At 42.2% G+C, this 18636-nt stretch overlaps 1 protein-coding gene across 5 annotated transcripts in view; it reads right to left on the bottom strand.

Moving 5' to 3' along the window:
• Positions 1-648: 648 nt before the first annotated feature.
• Positions 649-18636, bottom strand: part of LOC111865994 (LIM domain-binding protein 2) — a 96833-nt gene continuing 78845 nt past the window's right edge. For 2 of the 5 annotated variants that reach the window (XM_023854460.2, XM_033752063.1), the window contains 7 exons: positions 13379-13472; positions 10545-10647; positions 9076-9248; positions 7481-7690; positions 6361-6493; positions 3221-3348; positions 649-2073 (listed from right to left, as the gene is read on the bottom strand). In XM_023854460.2, coding sequence (XP_023710228.1) covers positions 1765-2073; positions 3221-3348; positions 6361-6493; positions 7481-7690; positions 9076-9248; positions 10545-10647; positions 13379-13472 — 1150 coding nt within the window. In that variant the 3' untranslated portion in view covers positions 649-1764. Of the gene's footprint in view, positions 2078-3220; positions 3349-6360; positions 6494-7480; positions 7691-9075; positions 9249-10544; positions 10648-13378; positions 13473-18636 lie in introns of all 5 variants that reach the window. The other 3 variants (XM_023854462.2, XM_023854461.2, XM_033752062.1) reach the window with 3 other exon arrangements.

Below are 18636 nucleotides of genomic sequence, written 5' to 3'. Positions count from 1 at the left end.
ATAACACAAGCTAATTTGTATCGGGCCATAAATGGATGCTTTCATATACATCGCATATCATTTTGGTTATACTCTACGAGATTTCTCTGTATTATGCTAATCAGTCATTTTAACTTCTAGCCACAATGACTGTCTATGAAGCCTACTTCACACAAGGGAATGCATGATATTTTCCATATATCCCATAGGCTGTTCATGTGGTATTAATGTTCATGATTGTGGTATCCTGATGCAGACTCCACCCCATAACTGGCACAAACAAGGATATTACAACTGTTAACTTGAGCATCTCAGATCATCTCTCTAGCTCCTAGTAATGCTCCTAATGTTGTAGGATTTAAGAAATCAGTAGTAATTCATGAAACACTGTGTATCTGACAATGACCTCATCATGATCCAGTTTAGAAACCACAACATGTAATGGTGAAACAGCATTTTTCCAGTGTTGCATTTAAAGTTTTATCTATAAACATACTGCAACTGAATAGGCAAAAGGATGCTTCATTGTGTGTAGGCGGATAACACAAACTCAAGAAACAATGAATGCTTTGTACCACGCTCAAATAGAACACAATAAAACAGAAAGTATTGTACTCTGTTATATATTTCCATAAGGTGAAAATAACATAATTCTCCCCCCACCCCCACTTCAAAATTTAGGAATGTTTTTAATATGGATGCCTGAGACATACTGCTCATATTGCAATATACAAACATTCATTCTCTCTACACAAACATAATGGCAAGGTCTGACTCAAGAGGCAAGAATTCATGTAGCACATCAGAATGGTTTATCATCTACATTCAGTTACAGTACTGCAGTTTCTGAAGAATATTGGAATATAAAAGGAAAACAGGTCACATAAGACAAATGCCACACAAATGAAAACGGACTATAGTTAGCAGCATTCAAAGTACATGATCAAATGAAGGAGATAAATTATTTGTAGCCTAGAGAACAATACTGAACTCACACTGTGTTTTTATTTATCTGCTTACTGTTTGTCATTTTCAATATCTCAGACTGTATAGCACTGTAATACTTGGGAATTCTCAGACAACGGAAGAGAATTGTTTCATGCATTGAAGAACTCTTTGAATGTCTTAAACATAATATACAGCAGCTCGAGGAACTTCTGCACAATAAATGTCATGGATTTATTAACCTAGTCTTTGTTCTGTTAACCATCTGCCACGACAAAAGACGACTGCCAGATCTTCATGCTGATGGCACACAAACAACTATGAAGGAACATTTTCATTGTGCTATCTGGCAGTGTTTTTCAATTTTGTTCCTTACACCTCAACTAAGGAATATACCACAGTTGCTTTGGCCACCAGAAACTTCAATTATGAATGACATAAAGCACATGTCATATAGCAATTGTGCTGGCTCTTCCTCTACACAATACCTATGAGGATACACTTGTAACCAGTGTTTGTATCAAACATTTTCCATTAATATGACATAAAAAACAGCTTCCAAATTGGAGTGCTTTATGTGCAGGCCATCCCACCATCTAAGTACCAAGAGGGGTAAAGGAGAGAGAGAGAGAGAAACAGAGAGAGAAAGAGAGACTGCCCCTTCAATCATTCATTTGCACCTTACACAGTGTTTTCGTAAGCTGGTGGTTCGAGTCACCAAAGCATCCTCACGACACTATGCATGTACACGCACACGCTTACTTGTTCGCTCACTCACTGGCACCAAATACTGATGTGACCTATAATCAACGAGATGGGAGATACAGCTGACTGTATCTATCACTGGCTCACTGCTGGAGATTTCTTGTCTGAGTCCTGGCTGGAGGGTGTGTTGCCTTGGGGAGGTCCACCTACCCCTCCAGGACCCCGGTCTCCAACTGGCCCACCCACACTGGGTCCCCCCACTGGCCCTCCACCCCCCCAAGAATTGGGGCCACCCGTCATAGGTGAATCTGAGAAGCCATGGTTGTCGTGGTCCAATGAATTTGCTGCATCATACTGGGTGTTCTCCAGCCTTGTGATGAGCCGTTCATCCTCATCTCCAAACTCGCCTCCCATTAGCGACGGTTCACCTACCACCATCACATCCTGCCAGGGGGCACACAGAGCACATCTCAAAGGTTTCCCTGGTCCGATCTTGTCAACCACACTCGGTAGTAATGAAGAGCTACAGAAATTGGATCATGGAGGACATATCCAAAGGAGTTTGTATGTGATGGTAAAAGACACATACAAGAACGAGTATTACAAAGATTACTGTCTTTTCAGGGTTGATGCCATGTAAGCCGGTAGACAGTTACCAATGGTCTGGAGGAAATACTGTCTGCATCTTCAGGGTTGAAGGTGGAAAAAAGAAAGTTGTAAGGGTATAGGGACAGGGAGGATGGGACCAGGGCCCTGTACGAACCAACTGAAGGAGAAATAGTGAAACAGTGGCAATGATTTTACAGACTGCATGGCATCACATCCCACAAAAAAGTAACCTTCACAGCCTCCACAGAGAAAAATTCAAGTAGACATATTAAATGGGGCACGGAGTAGCGTTGTTGGTTGAGGCACTATGCTACAAGCCGGAAGGTCGTGGGTTCAAGTCCCGATGAGGTCATTGAATTTTTTCAGTTGACCTAATCCTTCCAGCCGTACTATGGCCCTGGGGTTGACTCAGCCCCTAACAGAAATGAGTACCAGGAATTAATTGAATAATTTTCCTGGGGAGTAAAGCGCAGCTGGCACATAAGGCTGACAACCTTACTGCCATCTTTGAGCTTATTGTCTAAATAATGTGGGACCCTCAACATCTCACAACCCTATGGGCAAGGTACAGGGACAGCTTTACTTTACTTTACTTTACTCATCAACAGAGTACAGGGCGCTATATCCCAGATGACAGAACTCTTCATAACCACTGCTATGAGGACCTGAAATCCTACAAAATATTTTCCTTTAAGAATGCGCTTTAGCATGTAGCTTTTACTTCTGCTGCTAGGTGCATGGAGCTGCATCTTGCAATTTCTTGGATGCATGCAGATTTTTTGCTACTCATTTCTTTATTGTGAAATTCTGCAAACCACAAATTACTAGGTGGGTGGGTAAGCCAAGTATAGAACTGCTGGAAGTGAAGTATCAATAGCATTTATGCATTTACGAATGTTTGAAGTTAATTTCAAGGGAGTTATCCTTCACAAAGAATATGCGCAGTTCACATTACCTGTGGCTAACTGGGATTGGTACTTACTTGTGATGCCAAGGAAAAGCTGGGTCCAGGAGACCTCTTCTTGTTGGGTGCAGGAGGGGCATTGTTAGCAGCTCCACCTGACTGAGAGCCTTTCCGTTTCCGCCGCTTGTTGGCAGGTCGCTGTGATTCTGAAGGCACACACAGACAGGCGACAATCGTAGAGTTAACATTAAGCAACTTCTGCTGCTGACGTAACAACTCAAGGAATCCCATTTGAGTGTGAGAATCATGTATACAAAAATTGTTACCCACCATTTACAACTGAAAAATGTGAATAAAAACAGATTAAAAAAGAGAAACCCCATGTTTTCAATATTAAATGTTTATGTTACATTCTATTGCCACATAGTTTTCTATGCATTTGGTCCTCCTTCATATTATCACTGCAAAAATGCACAAACTTTCCGTGAGTGCATTGTGTAATAAACACATTAAAATATAATGTACATCATGTCAGACCTTAACGTAATTTTAGAGGATTATACATTGTGTAAATTTTGAGGTTTTCATGGTAGTGACTGTTCAGATTATGGTCTCCTGGGTTATGAGGCCATGTATTCTTGCAGGCGGGTACCAGCATTTCATAGGACCATACTGCCTCCACGATGGGAGTCACAGTACACAGCGTAAGGAACAAACTGGGTGATACAGGCATGTTGCAAGGAAGGTGGTCACTCGGATCCATGGAAGGGAGAAGGGAGACAAAACCTACTCTAGCTCCACAGGATTGGTGAACAAGAAAACAGTTTTTTCCAGGGCCACAATACACTGTATCTGTGGGGACATCACGTTCCTCTAAAAGGATAATGTCCATCTACAACAATATGGTGCCAAAGTTCAGAAGACCACAATATGAGGATCACATTCGAGCACAGTAAATATGCCTAAGCGTCTTGTGCTACACTGACACAGAAATGTGCATGTCCACCGAGAGACGCAAGAAAGCAGATGCACAAAACGCAACTATCTGCACAGCACACATTACTTTTCGTCTTGGCCGAATTACTGACACAGACAGAGGCGCAGTTTCTGACTCATGCATCTGTGCACTACAGAAGAGCTTCAGCATATGCAAACAATGCAGTGAGTACCTACGTACATATACAGTTTGAGCATGGCGGCAACAGATTGCGTGTTAAGTTCTGTACGCTAACATTGTTCCCCAGAAACAAAAAATAAAAACAGAATTAAGGAAGTTCTTCTGCTAGATGTACATAAGAAACATGAATACAAAATGTGCCCATATGTTACACATCCATACAATGTACAACTGCAAAATTCTGGGATGGAATTCTTGAATATGTACAAGCGTGAATTGGGGGTGTTGTCTGATTAAAGTATTTAAGGTATTAACTATATCTGAATTAACTGGCTGACTAAAATTGTCTTGAAAATACATGTCAGTAAGTGAATTAATAATATGCATGTACATATAAGTCTCGAGTCCACACAGAGCTGCTTCTGGGTGCTTTCCCATTTGGTAACAGAGAACAGTACAAGTAAGTCAAGTTCCGAAGTTAGAAATGAAAATTCAGAGGTAGGAACACTGATATAAGCAAGTTCATTCATATTACAAGTCTAGAAATCTTGATGTATCTCAAAATAGCAGACAATCTGCCATTCCTTTCATATCTACCTCTAGTTAGTTATTTAGTTAGTTAGTTATTGGAGAGGGTGGGTTTCCCCATGCATTGAGACCTGTATTGGTCCATTGTGCTTCCCTCTATGATTTCTACCAGTCTCTATATCCTACCGGTACTGGTGCTTACCATCAGTCCCGCCCAGCCAGCGAGACCGGCTCTACTAGCTGAGAGGTATCTATAATGCTTCCCCCATCTACCAGAGGTATTAGAGACTGCTGTTGGGCGGGAAACGTCCGTAATTTGGCTCAGTGACCTCCTTCGGAGATATGAGGTTCTTTTACGTGCCGTAAAGCTATGACATGGGACCCACGGCTTAAAGTCCCTCCTGGAGGACTTGTTCCCTGAATTTTTCCGCCCTTAAAAATTCGACGACCTCCGCCGAGTATTTGAACCCGCGTACTACGAGTCATGAGGTGGGAACGTTACCTCTAGACTACGGAGGCCGCTTATATCTACCTCTATGAAAACATTAAACAATATATTTACTTGAACTAATCCTCGTACTCATTTCTCATTTGGGGAGTTTCTCCAATGTTCTGCATGTTTCACTACAATTAAGAAAAAAGTGTCCATAATATATTTTACAGTTGGCTCTTGAAACATTTTTGTTTCGCTGCAATGGGGCACTATCAGGCCGCAGCACCGCCTTTTCTGGAATGCCCCTAGATTTTAAGTACTCTTGCACATGTGGCATAATGTTACCATAAAGCCAGGTTTCAAAACTGGAGCAATCCATCTTGGCACCCCTTTTAATGAAGTGCCTGGCAGGTTTTCTTTTAATGCTAGACTTTACTGGACATTAAAATGGGCAGTGAAATTAATGGACAATCCTGTATACATAGGCCATGTGACAACCCTAAATCTGGCAGCCTGGGAGATACACATGGGTAGAAGTAATTTGATGCAATTTTGTGTGACAATGTTTTGCTCAATCTCAACATATACATCCACTAACTTAAGATGTAATTATCATGATGTATAGTACGTTATGAAAGTGAACTTCAATTCAAATGAAATTTGCCCTATGCTAAATTAATTAATTTTAAATAACCTTTGTCCTCAGCTTAACAAGGAAAATCTATTCTTTCAAAAACACCTTAATGGGCAGGTTTTCACTATATTTAGACGTATTACGATCCCTAAAACTGACATCCAAACCTGTTTCCTCAAGTGACCCAAAAAATCTATGTATAGAAGAAATCAAACACATTTCACAGGTGTCATGACACTGGCAACTCAGAGAAGAAAACATATACCCATTAATTTTATACACTCAATATTCTCCAGGACAGAAACGCAGAAAGTTCAGTAACATGATAAGTAACAATGCAACACTGACAGAAGAACTGAAGAAATGATACAGGAAAGCAGAATTTTGTAAACTGTTACACAAATAGCAAAATACGAATACAAATCATGTTCCTTGCTACAATTACAACCCCCTTCCAGCATGCAAACTCCATGCACCCTCAGAAGAACCAGCCAAGACGGATCTACCTCTCTTACCCGGCGGGGCAACCATCCTCTGCCACTTCTGGAACAGTGTTGTTTTGAGACAGTCTCGTGGGCTGAGTGCATACGCTTTATGGCGGGACATCAGCTCTTGCATTGGCTCCAGAATTACACACAGCTGTGTAAATGAAGACAGGAATGTTAACTGTTCTGACACACAAGCATCATCTTGCTGTGATTCTTCTGGGAGAGGGAAGGCAAAGAAGATAAGGAGCAGCAGAAGAAATTAAAAGATCTGTCTAAAAGTTCCTGTAATGACTGCGTGGAGTGCCATCAGTCATGCATGTGGATGTGCATGGCATGGATGATAACAGTTAGATAAGTAAATAAACTTGTTCTCCTACAAATCTTTTTAATGTTTTTTTCTATGGATGCAGGGATTATAACTGCATTTATTCGCTGGCTTGTTCTATTTTTGAGTGCATTAGAGCTGGATGAGAATTTTAATAATTCTAATTTCTACTCTTCTGATTCATACATATGTAATTCTGAACTTGTGACTCCTCTTTTCTTGGAAAACATACTTTATTTTATTTCAGACTATTCTAATTCATCTTTGATCAATTTATCTCCATCACATTCTCGTCCAATTGTTCTGTTACTTACTATTCCATGTAGGTTTATAAAAATGTAACAAAAAACACATACATTTCCTCATTCCACTTAAGCAGTCTCTCTCACATCATTACAACTAACATGCACAATAAAACTACTTTCACTTGAAAGAACATCCAAATTCCTTATCGAAATATATACCACTAACATTCCTCGTAAGAGGATGTAATCATAAATCCAATTACCATAATACCATAATTCATTCATCAACTTACAAGCCTTGTAAACAAGAACAAAATTTCTTAGCTACTTATGGCCCTTTCAACAAGTTAGTAACGCCTTTAAACCAGCGTTGCAGGCACTGAGAAATAAGAAATGTTTCAGGTTTGTTTAACAGTGCTGAACTGGTTGTGTTGGCCATTTAATTCATATAAATTATTACGGCTGTTAAGTTACCTACGTTATCGGTCAAAATGGAAAACCAACTGTAGAATGTTATAATTTAGGCCCTCAACTGTCTGTGGACCCCTTTCACCTCACTGAAACTCACCCTGAGGTAGTTGAGGGTGGAGTTGGTGATTCCATGCCTGGTGATGTTTTTTGCTAGTTGATCCAGCATGCTGGGGTCTTGTTGTGTATGCATACTAAACACTGATCGAGGAACCAATTCCCGATGCGATCGCACAGCAAAATGCCATGACTTTATCCGTGAAAGGTCATCGAACGTGCATTCAAGGATCAACCGACCCTCTGTACACACCTGAAATATCATGTCAAGACTTAATACATCTGATAGTTAACAAGTAACAGGATCACAATTTTATTTAATTTGAAACAACCCTATTTAAAGAAAACATAGAATTAATCTATAATTTTATATACAATAATAACTGTGCTCACCTATTGGGCTCACCTAAGAATGACTTGACTGCATTATGTAACTATCTCCATTACAAATTAAACTGACTGAAAGGCACTGAAGAAGAGACTTTCAAGATGGCTAACATAGCTATGCTATACAGCTTAGGGCCATCTTTTCTACAAATAAAATATACTAAAAAAATAAGAGCCTCATGAGAAATCTGGTGCTTTATATTTGTTTATAGTTACATATAAACTGCCAACACTTTAGTCTGTAACATTTCAGTTTTCACAGAAATGAATGTTTAGGTTGTGGTCTTTTGTGATGTGACACTATGCAGTTTTGTACGTTCAGAATATGGTGCTAGTATCTTTGAACTTGATGATGAAGATATCATGTTCCTGTGAACTGCTGTATCCACAAACAGAACTACATGGGATCACAACCCACAAGACCACAATCTGAATTTTAAGCTTTGTTTACATTTCTACATAACCTCAGAACTGGCCGATAAAATTACATTAAAATTCTTCAAACTCTTTCTTATTTCTTCATATTTATGATACCGCATTCAAATGAGGAATGAAACAATATAAATCGAGAATTATGTGAAGGAAGGATCTGTGGGACAGATTAATCGAACAAAATGGTACTTTCTTTTGTCTACTCAGAATAGGTTTAAAATTATTTTCAGAATTTAAAATAAAAGCTTAAAATGTACTATAAAACTTCTGTATGTGCATATTTTATATGAGATTCAGTAAATAAGTGATTTTAACTTTGAAGAATACTATCGTCTGGTACAAATTTACTGCTGTTCCTCCGTAATGTCAGTACATCTACCAGATCAGAAGGCATGACATCCTAGCAGACCATACTCTTCATAGACACCACCATGAAACCTCAGGTATCTGATATTCCGACTTTCATAAGGTAAAGCAAATGATACAATCCAAATCAGTGGATGTCCAGCGGCTGTCCAAATATGCCAATGTAATGCCACATAGTCCGGCAGATGGGTAGCAACACAGAAAATGAAAACTGTAAGTTTCCTGAACTACTGCTGGCCGTCTACCAGACCACATGGCATAACATCCCACAATAGTATTATACCACTGGTGGGTCAGCGGAAGATAAATGAAAACCCTCAGTTTAGGCCAAATACCAATGACCTTCCAAATATACAGAAGTGGTGGCCCGTGTAACTACACAATTCTGGCACATTCCCCTCACAGTTACCTTCTGAAAATGTCTAGATTCAAATACTGTCATGGTAGAAATACCTTAGTGAACATTGGCTTGCCATGATGCGTCACCATTGTGCACTGATCACAGTCCATTGTAACACTCGTGGTGTGGAAGGATTCCTTGGGATGCTTCAGGTTATAGTAGAGATCCGTCACGCCACCTTCAAAAATACTTCTGAAGTAGCGGGGGATGAGTGTCCTGCCTATTGCTGTAACAAATAAACTGATATCTATACCAGGAGTGTGTAGCTTTCTTTACACAGACACATACTAGAACAGGGAACATAGGACTTATGAAGGAAGAACTGCAACAATCCATATCAATGCCCCTATAACATTTAAGTAAAATAATGTAAATTCATATAACATGAAATATAAGAATCAGATTCCATAAAATCTAGTTCACTTTTATGACTCAGATCAACAGGATAAAACATGCAACAAGAACTGAAGGAGGCACAAAAGAATGCGGCATGTGGCAACATTTAGAATGTGGGTTAGAATTTATTCTTGTGGAACAGACACATAATTCAAAACTCCTTGAATGTCAAAAAAACAATGAACACACCCTTCACATTTGTACAAACTTGTCTTGCTTTTTTGTTTAGGCATGGTGATGACAGGCTCTTCCACTAAGACAACTGTTTCTTGGTTTCTATAATGTACCCATAAACGCATGTCTCTTGTGATTACCTCCAAAAGGAATTCTGGCTCTCTTCCAAGCCTCCCTTGAAGGTCTTGACATGTGCAGATACAACTCTCCTTGTGCTCCTCAGTCAGTTGGCAGAGCACAAATCTTGAGGCAATCTGACGCATGTTCAGAACTGTCTTTCAAATGAAATTCTCAAAGATTCAAATCTTCCAGTTCTGATCATCGATGTAGTCCTGAGCATCCGCTATCTTCAACAGAGGTGACACACTTCTGAACTTGGAAAACCATTCAAAGACTTGACCTCTTCCCACTGTTTGTTCTCCAAAACATAAGGTATTTGATGGTTTCTGTATCATTTTTCTCAAGTTTGAAGCAAAATTTGATGCAAACATGCTATCATTCAAGTCTACCATTTTCTGGGTACAAAATATTCGCACATGGAACAACAAACACTTGTACTTAGCAAGACATTACTTAACAACTGCATATGCTATAAACCTTGTTCCAAGCACGAAATAATTCAGCAGACTCCGCTCTATCTACATCTACAAGAAGTTCATGCTACTAGCAGTATCGTTGTCACATCACCAGTCCAGAAATTATTTGACTGCACCTCGTACATTTATCTAGAAACTCTGTGGTATAAGAATAACAAACTGTACTCATACTGAAACATGAAAACAATTCCCTGCGACTACATTACGAAGGGCACAGAATCTGAAATATGAACTTCTAAATGACTCCTGCAGACTGTAACATAAGATCCCTTACATTGACAGTTCACTCAAAAAAATTCCTCAAATAATATGGTAGAAATTTCTAAGATTTATATTTATGATGAAGGAGTACTTACTGTATCTTTTCGGTCCATCCTCTAAGCAGAACGTAAGGGTAAGCGTTGCTTCATCCTCAAAGAACTCTGTTGCAAAGGCATCCCACCAAAGATTGTCACTCTCCTGCAACATATAGATATACAGCGTGACTATAGCTGGGCTTCTGATTAGGGATCAGATTTACTGGACTCATTGATACAGAGCATCACTACAAGTGAGGATTATCCTCTCAATGTTCAACACACACTTAAAAATCACTACAGGACACACTAGGTTTTCTCAGTCCGTTACAGTCTTCACTAGTTGTTGCTTGGTAGTTGCTTCCAACAGATGATGTTCCCCTTCCTCTGGGTTCCCAAACAATCCCCAGCCTCAGCTACCAGCTTTTCATAGCCTTAGCTCACAAAAACAACTGAATCCTAGAATTTATCTATCTCATCAACCAACCTACTCACTCACTAACCCTGCTTATAATCGTCTTGGCACGGACGGTGCAGAAAACACCATTCCTCTATCGCAGTGAAATTCCTGCCGTGGAAACATGCTTATTTGCGGAGCCATTACTTAGTAATGGTTGCTGTATATGCTTATTTCGTGGTCACGGCATAGCAAAGGGTGTACATGCCACATTGCTCCCTCCTTAAAGCTATTCGTCCTGAAAAGCACGCAGGCATACTGCCATTTCTCCGAATGCTGTGTTTGTGATGTCTGTGATTGGTCTCACCTTCCTTCCCCATGGCTCGGTTCTCACGGTGATTCCTTAACTGCTCCCACTTCTCCCTCCTTAAGGCTGCTCATCCCAAGTGGTTCCATGATAGGATACAAACCAGTCCAGGTGCACCACCATCATTATATTTTCCAAGCGCTTTACATTGGACATCTCTTCTTCTGCTTCAGAGGCAGCCGACCCCTCCACAATATTCCCTCAATCACTGCCTGTTGCCAAGGTGAATATATGACTATTTGCTTCATGGCATCCAACTCGTGTGTTTCTAAGAGGGCCTCATATACTGTCTTCTCGCTTCCCAAATGTAGCTCCTGTCTCCTGCTTTGTCCTCTGATGCAGTTTCTGGCTGTCTTGCTAGGTCCTCTACGACTATGTTACTTGCGTAATGCAGGATCGGCATGGCGGGTCAACCGTCCTCGGACAGCAGCCACCTTCTGCCGGGACCCACCGACGCCATGGTTTCGTTTCTTAAGCTGTCCACGGTGCTGGTCCCCATATCAGTCCTCCAGTTATCCGACAGTCTCCACTTTCATCTCTTCTATACATGCTTACACCTTGATTTCTACTTTTCCCTGATTTTCTAGACAGACCTCTGTCGTCTCTAAACTGACATCCATCGGGGCTACCGTTCACTCTTGACTGGCCTTCACTGCGGAAATCAACTCCTCATGGTCAGCTTCTATCTTGCTTGGTGGGCATCCATCTGGGAGACAAGAGTAATTCAAAGGACCTCGAACTTCTAGCTAGTCTTTCTTGCTTGGTTTTCATTTCAGCCAGCATTTCTTCTTGGTTGGTCCCATCTTCTCCTGATTAGTCTGTGTCATTGCCTTCCTATGGCGGTGACCAAACGTTTGAAATCCGCTGTATGAATTTGGCCCTGATTTGCATGTATTGTTCACTGATATTAAGCAAGGTCACTATATGGCATACAGAGAACAACATTAAGGGAATTTGGGATTCCTAGGAAACTGATTAATTTTGTAAAAATTATAATCATCATGAAACAAAAAAATTTCAGCATATGCAAATGGTGTAGTATTTGGATGCTTGGCAAGAGTGCCTGAATTTTAAATATTTAGGTGCTTTTATAGTAGGGAAAACCGAATTCAGCAAAGAAACCGGGATGATAACTGCTGCAGGTAATAAATGGTTTTATGGTTCACAATATATGTGTAATGTGAAGCCAAGAAATTTGTGAACTTAACATCAAAAATTAAAATATACAAAACAACGGTAAAACCAGTTGTGGGTCTGGAGAATGAGAACCAACCAAGAACTAAGGGAATTTATAAAAGACCTCTGATCTGATAAGCAAGTAAGTAAAGCTATCCCTGTAACAGGCCGTGGAGGCCCATAGGGTTGTGAGATGTTGAGGTTCCCACATTTTCTAGACAATCGGCTCACAGATGGCAGCAAGGTTATCAGCCCTATGCGCCAGTCGCCCTTTACCCCCCAAAATATTCCAAGAATATTCCTGGTACTCATTTCTGTTAGAGGCTGAGTAAACCCCAGGGCCACAGTGCGGCTAGAAGGAGTAGGTCAATTGAAAAAAAGATCCAATGACCTCATCGGGACTTGAACCCGCGACCTTCCGGCTTGTAGCATAGTGCCTCAACCAACTATGATACCGCGTGACCCCCTTCTGATCTGATATGATATTGTCACGTGTTGGGCTTTCCACCTGTCATCAGCCCTTTTCTCAGACCTCATTTCTTTCAGCATTTCAATTATTAGTTGAATGTCTTGCTCCATTTTCTCTCTCTCTCTTTTTGTCAGGACAACACTCGATGTACTCGTAAATTCAATAATTCTTCCTAGATCGAGGCGTGTTTAAGTTCGTAGACACTTCTGACACCAAACTGTCACGTGCTGGGTAGGTCACACGACAATGTAGTATTAAAAGGAGAGGTTTGGAGAGGATGAGACGTGATCAGAACGGATCAAACAAGGCTAGCTAATACGTTGTTTTTTAAAGCCAAAATGTGCAGGAAAATGGGATGGCTGGAACATGCTAAAAGTGAACAGATTTGAGGAAAAGGACAAGGGAACAATGGGCATATCATACAGGAGGCAAAGGTTCTCAGAGGACCACAGAGTTAAGGAATAAGTAAGCAAGTGATCTCTTACCTCTGATCTTTGCTGTAGCCTCTTGTTAAGCTCGTAAATGCGGTAGTCTGGCTGGCCAAGGTACGGCGTATGACGCCTGGGAACAGGACAAGATCTACCAAATAAGTTGAAAAACAAAGCATTAACTCATGATAAATAATACATAACATTATTAAGTCACAGAGATAATCACGCCTTCATTTCACTTCACCCACTTCACTTTGAGTGGGTCTCTTGAACGGCCAGTCAACAAAAGCTTATGCATAGGCTGCCTTTCTTCTGTCTGAATGTTTCATCTCACAAATTACCAGAAGGATCTTAATGAAATTTCATTTTGGTAGTCTGCATCTATCGAAATGGGTGGTGGAACTGCTTACAGGACACTGTCACCTTAAAGGACACCTCTTCAAACTGGGACTAAGTAACAGTCCCACTTGTGAGAGGTGTCAAGAAGAACACGAAACAGCCACACATATCCTGTGTGAATGTGAGGGCTTAGCTTATTTAAGATTGCGTCACTTGGGTCAATACTTCATGGAACCAAGTGACTATTTCGACGCCCCCGCGTACAAAATCCTGTGCTTCATTCGAAGCGCAGGATTGCTGAGGGGATAATCAGAAGGGGAAGCACAACAGATCACTGTAGGTCGCGGTGCAAGGGCCCAGAAGGCCCACCCCTTATACATTCATTCTACATCTACCGGATGCAACACGCTGTTCGGGACGGAAACTCGCGTATTCTGGCGACAGAAGTCTTGAGGGCTGACTCTAACGGGTTTTAACTCGTCTTTGGGATGAGTTTTGGGAGAACTTCATGTTTCCGTGTGCCGGCTTTCGGTTGTGTCCCTAAGTTGAAAAGCGTTCAGCGTCGGGATGCCACGGGTCCAGGACTCTACATGCCGCAATGGTTCAGTTTCAAGTGACCAGTCAGATGGAAGTGTTCGAACTGGAATTATTCAGGGGACAGATGCGACGCAAATATCTGTGAGGACTCGTGTCTTAGGCATGGCTAGGGTCACACGTGTTTGTAACGCGCTCCCTAAAATTCTAAATTTCAGACTCCAGAACTGCACATCTTCGGCAAAGATCATTTGCAGTCAACCTGCATTTAATTCCTATAGACCCAAATTCATTAAGTGATAACGGGGTCTACTCAGCCTCGTGAGGATAATTGAAGAACTATTTTAAGGAAATAGAGGCTCCGGTCCAGAAAGCCGAAATTAACGGCCTTGGAGATTCGTTGCGCTGGGCACGCTACACCCTCTAAAACGCAAAATGTTGGCACTAAACTTCGCTCAAAAACGGCGGTCGCTCGGTCGGTATAGTTCGCTTGCGGACTAATATCACGGAGTTTTTTTTTTTTGTTTTTGTTTTTGATATGAAGAGTAACGAATTATTATTAATAAGTTAAATCCGGTGTTACCCAAGCATATTACGTCTCACTTCAAAGCTAGTTAAGTAGCTCAGGCTAATGAAAGTGTATCGAAAATTGCGAACTGTGACCGTTTGTGCTGGAAGATCAATAAAGCGCACCTTCTTACAAAATCAGTGTTTATTCAGCACCAGCCGCTGGAGGTATCTGTATCATTGCTCCACCAGAGCTGTGCTCCTGCTTCTAATTATCCAGTCATCCGAAACGTATCGGCCAGGAGGAAGCTACCTGAAGTTATCTGCTTCAAGACTTCATACGACCCCTTGCACCCCTCCCCAGCTTTATTACCCGCTTAAACTTCAGCCGAATGTGATACACCTAATTACACAATTAATTAACCGCGCAACAACCTGCATCTTTCTCTAAGTCCCTGGGCAAGACAGCAGGATCAAGTCTGTGTATATAAGCAGTTCAACCACACATCCCTGAAGCCAGTCAACCAGGGTCCAGTGACACGCACTAGTCCATCCACAGCCTAAAGCACTTCTTGTATTCCTGTTGTTCCCACTTGGAGCACAGTCGTACATCCGTGAAACGCTCGTTTCACTTCAGTTTCTTAATCTTAGACAGTTGGTAGGACTCCTTGGACGGGGATCAGCCCGTCGTGTTCGTGCGAAGACATTTCATGCCTTAGACCGCCCGGCCACTGCGATCGGCGCCTAACACACTACATCAAGATAAAGCTCCAATCCGAAGCCGACTGTACACGAAGCATTCTCAGTCTAACAGGAAAGCTGACACACTATTCCACAAGACAGTTACTGCAGACCGACTATGAGAGTTTACATATGCCGCCTAAGCACAAGAATATAGAAGATTAAGATACTACTGTGGTACATTGTCCAGCTATATCTACGCTTCTTGGCACTTAACAACGACCCTAACCTCAGTAAGACATTTTACAACTTAATATTTGTATGTGCGAATATATAGACATATTTTAGTTGTGAAAATGGATCAATTTTAGGTGCGGTTTTACAATCACGTACATACCCAATAAACCACCTATGGATGATCAACAGAAGGAAACACGTCGTGGTATGGTGCATAAACCACCAACGCGGCGCGGCTGCCGAGTCGCTCGCGGCCGATTATTCAACTGCAGTTCAGACTGATAACGCACTGACGCGGCTAGCCGCACTTTGTCGCGCGCGTCCGTTAGTTGTATTGGAGCATAACTCACTGACGCGGCTAGCCGCTCTTTGTCGCGCGCGTCCGTGAGTTGTACTAGTGTATACGGTGCATAACCCACTAACGCGGCGCGGCTGCCGAGTCGCTCGCGGCCAATTATACAACTGCAGTTCAGACTGATAACGCACTGAGCAGCTAGCCGCTCGTGTCTAGTCGCGTCAGTGGGTTATCAGCTTTACATGGTCAGTGGGGTCCAAGTCACCCCACCGGCCTCCTCGTGGTCCCCGGCGAAGCCCTGAGGGACTTACGATACAACACTGCAAGCTAGCCTGCCCTCAGGTGCTGGGCCTTCTGCTCTTCTGATATCGCGAAAGGGCTCTGGTGACAGCCTACTGAGGGTGACACTGTGACTCCTATGATGCAGTGGGATGGTGATTACGGTTTCGGGTGCCGGAACTCTGCTGGTCCCTGCAGCAAGGCAGAACGCGACCGTCGGCAGTGCTCTGCAGCGAAGGTGAATCTCTCGCTGCTGTGAAGGATGCAGATTTCTCACGCACTTTGATGAGGGTCCACTGAGAGCAAGACCGTAAGACTGGACGCGGGCCGGTAGAGAGATGCTCTTCTCAGAGCAACTGAAGCCTCGGCTGGAGCTCCGCTATAGGATCAGCAGACCCTGTCGGTGAACGACAGTGGGTGGCTAAAGACTTTCCGCCGTCAGCAATCCATGACAAGAACATCCTCTCGCACCGGAGGGGTCAGCCGTTGGCCCCAGTGCGGCTGAGAGGAATCAGCTTTCAAGGGTCTTTATCAGAGGCTCGTGAGGCTCAGTCTGAAAGAGGTTTCTTCATGGGGTGAACAGCCTGTCCATCAGGACAAGTTCGTCACGAAGTATCTCTTGTGAAGGAAACTGTGGGCCCGACTGGAGCTATGCTGTAGATCCAGCTGGGCAGCGAATGGCAGACGGTGTCTGGGACATCGTAGTGCCAGCAGCCAAAGGAAAAGGGCATTATGTCAATGAAGGCTGCTCCCCCATGTCAATTCTCAATACAGACAGACAGAAGGTCTCGAAATTGTTCTTCCTTCACACAACCTTTCCTTTTATGTTTTTACAGCCCTTTCCTCTGTTATCGATCGTCTTCTAGTACCTGGCGAAACCATGTTATTTTCGGTCGTCCCTAAGTATTTTTTTCCGTTACATTTTAATTATAATGTCCTTCTCGGAATCCTTCTTCTACCCATTCGTTTGACAAAGATGAACCACCATAAGCGTTTCTCTTAGTAATTCTGTTTACAAATTTTTAATTTCAAGTTCTTAAAAGAAATTTATTTCTAATCCCTTGTTGTTTTCCCTTTTTATACTTCTAAAAATGTCACATCCTCTGGCTGGCTTTTGTTCCTCTATGTCAGCATCCGCGTTTGGGCTCATGTGTTCCATGATATTCGTGTTATGTGATCAGGTCTATAACTTTTCGTGTCCTTATACTGATCTCTTCGTCAATTCCCCGTTTTCAGTTCACTTCCCAAACAAACAAAAATGTTGAAGTCGCCTCAGTTGGTGATACCCTGTAAAGGGCTGCGAAATATGTGCCGTTACAAAGGCCAGTACTTCGTAAGTACGCAATGATCAATTACCGATCTACTTGCCGAATGGCATTACATTCACAGTGTCATGGGGAAACAATCTGTGTAGAGACTATCGGACATAGGAAAAGTTTAATTAAATAAAGGCAAAATCAAAATAGAATTAACCATGTTAATAATATACAAACCTTTCTGAGCAGGATACAGCCAAGCCACTGGTACTCAAGAAATAATTACCGCTATAACATTAACGGTAATGGGACCTAACCTTACGTCTACTCTGGTAGCGTACAAAACTAATATTCAAAAGACTGCGTGTTCGATTCCAACCGCTGACATATTCAAATACAATCCGTGAATATAATGACAACCACTGACTTAAGCCCCCGAACACAGCATATGTTATAGACAATTTCCAACCTAATAGTGGTAATATCTATCGTATTAATGTCTGTAATCGCACCAGATGATCGGGCGAATATTCAGGACCCCGCATTTCTGTATCAAACAAACGCCGTGATTTTAGTCCGCAAGCGAACTATACCGACCGAGCGACCGCCGCTTGTCGGCGAAGTTTAGTGCCAACTTTTGCGGATAGAGGGTGTCGGGTGGTCAGCGCAACGAATCCCCACGGCTGTTAATCTCGGTTTTCTAGACCGGAGCCGCTATTTCCTTGAAATAGCTCCTCAATTATATTGAGGTTGAGTGGACCCTGTTCCAGACCCACTACCTCTCAGAAAATCTGGTAGCGGCGGGAATCGAGCCCGGACCTCTGGATCTGTAGCCAGGAACGCTGACCACTAGACCACAGGCATTTCTGTATCATGTGACAAAACTAGGTCCCCTAAACTGCCTCCAAAGTCAGTATTTATAAAATACTTATACAAATATAACTAGTGTCTTGAATATATGAGCGCACGTAACGGCTTTATTTCGAGTGATTAACGTGTCTGAAGTACCTGCGTGAGGGGACCATGTGGAACCAAATTTTACCATGGCCAAATGTGACTGACGCTGGCGACCTGCACACGCTGGGGCACGAAACTGATTTCGTGTCTGACAAAAAGAAAAAATCTGATGCACTCGTTCATTCATGCACGCGAAGCATCTGACCAGTGGTTCTCAAAATGTGTTC

This window comes from Cryptotermes secundus, unplaced genomic scaffold, assembly GCF_002891405.2.
Source record: "Cryptotermes secundus unplaced genomic scaffold, Csec_1.0 scaffold72, whole genome shotgun sequence".
Taxonomy (NCBI): Eukaryota; Metazoa; Arthropoda; class Insecta; order Blattodea; family Kalotermitidae; genus Cryptotermes; species Cryptotermes secundus.
The sequence above is the reverse complement of the archived record's forward strand: the minus strand, read 5'-3'. Positions and strand labels throughout refer to the sequence as shown.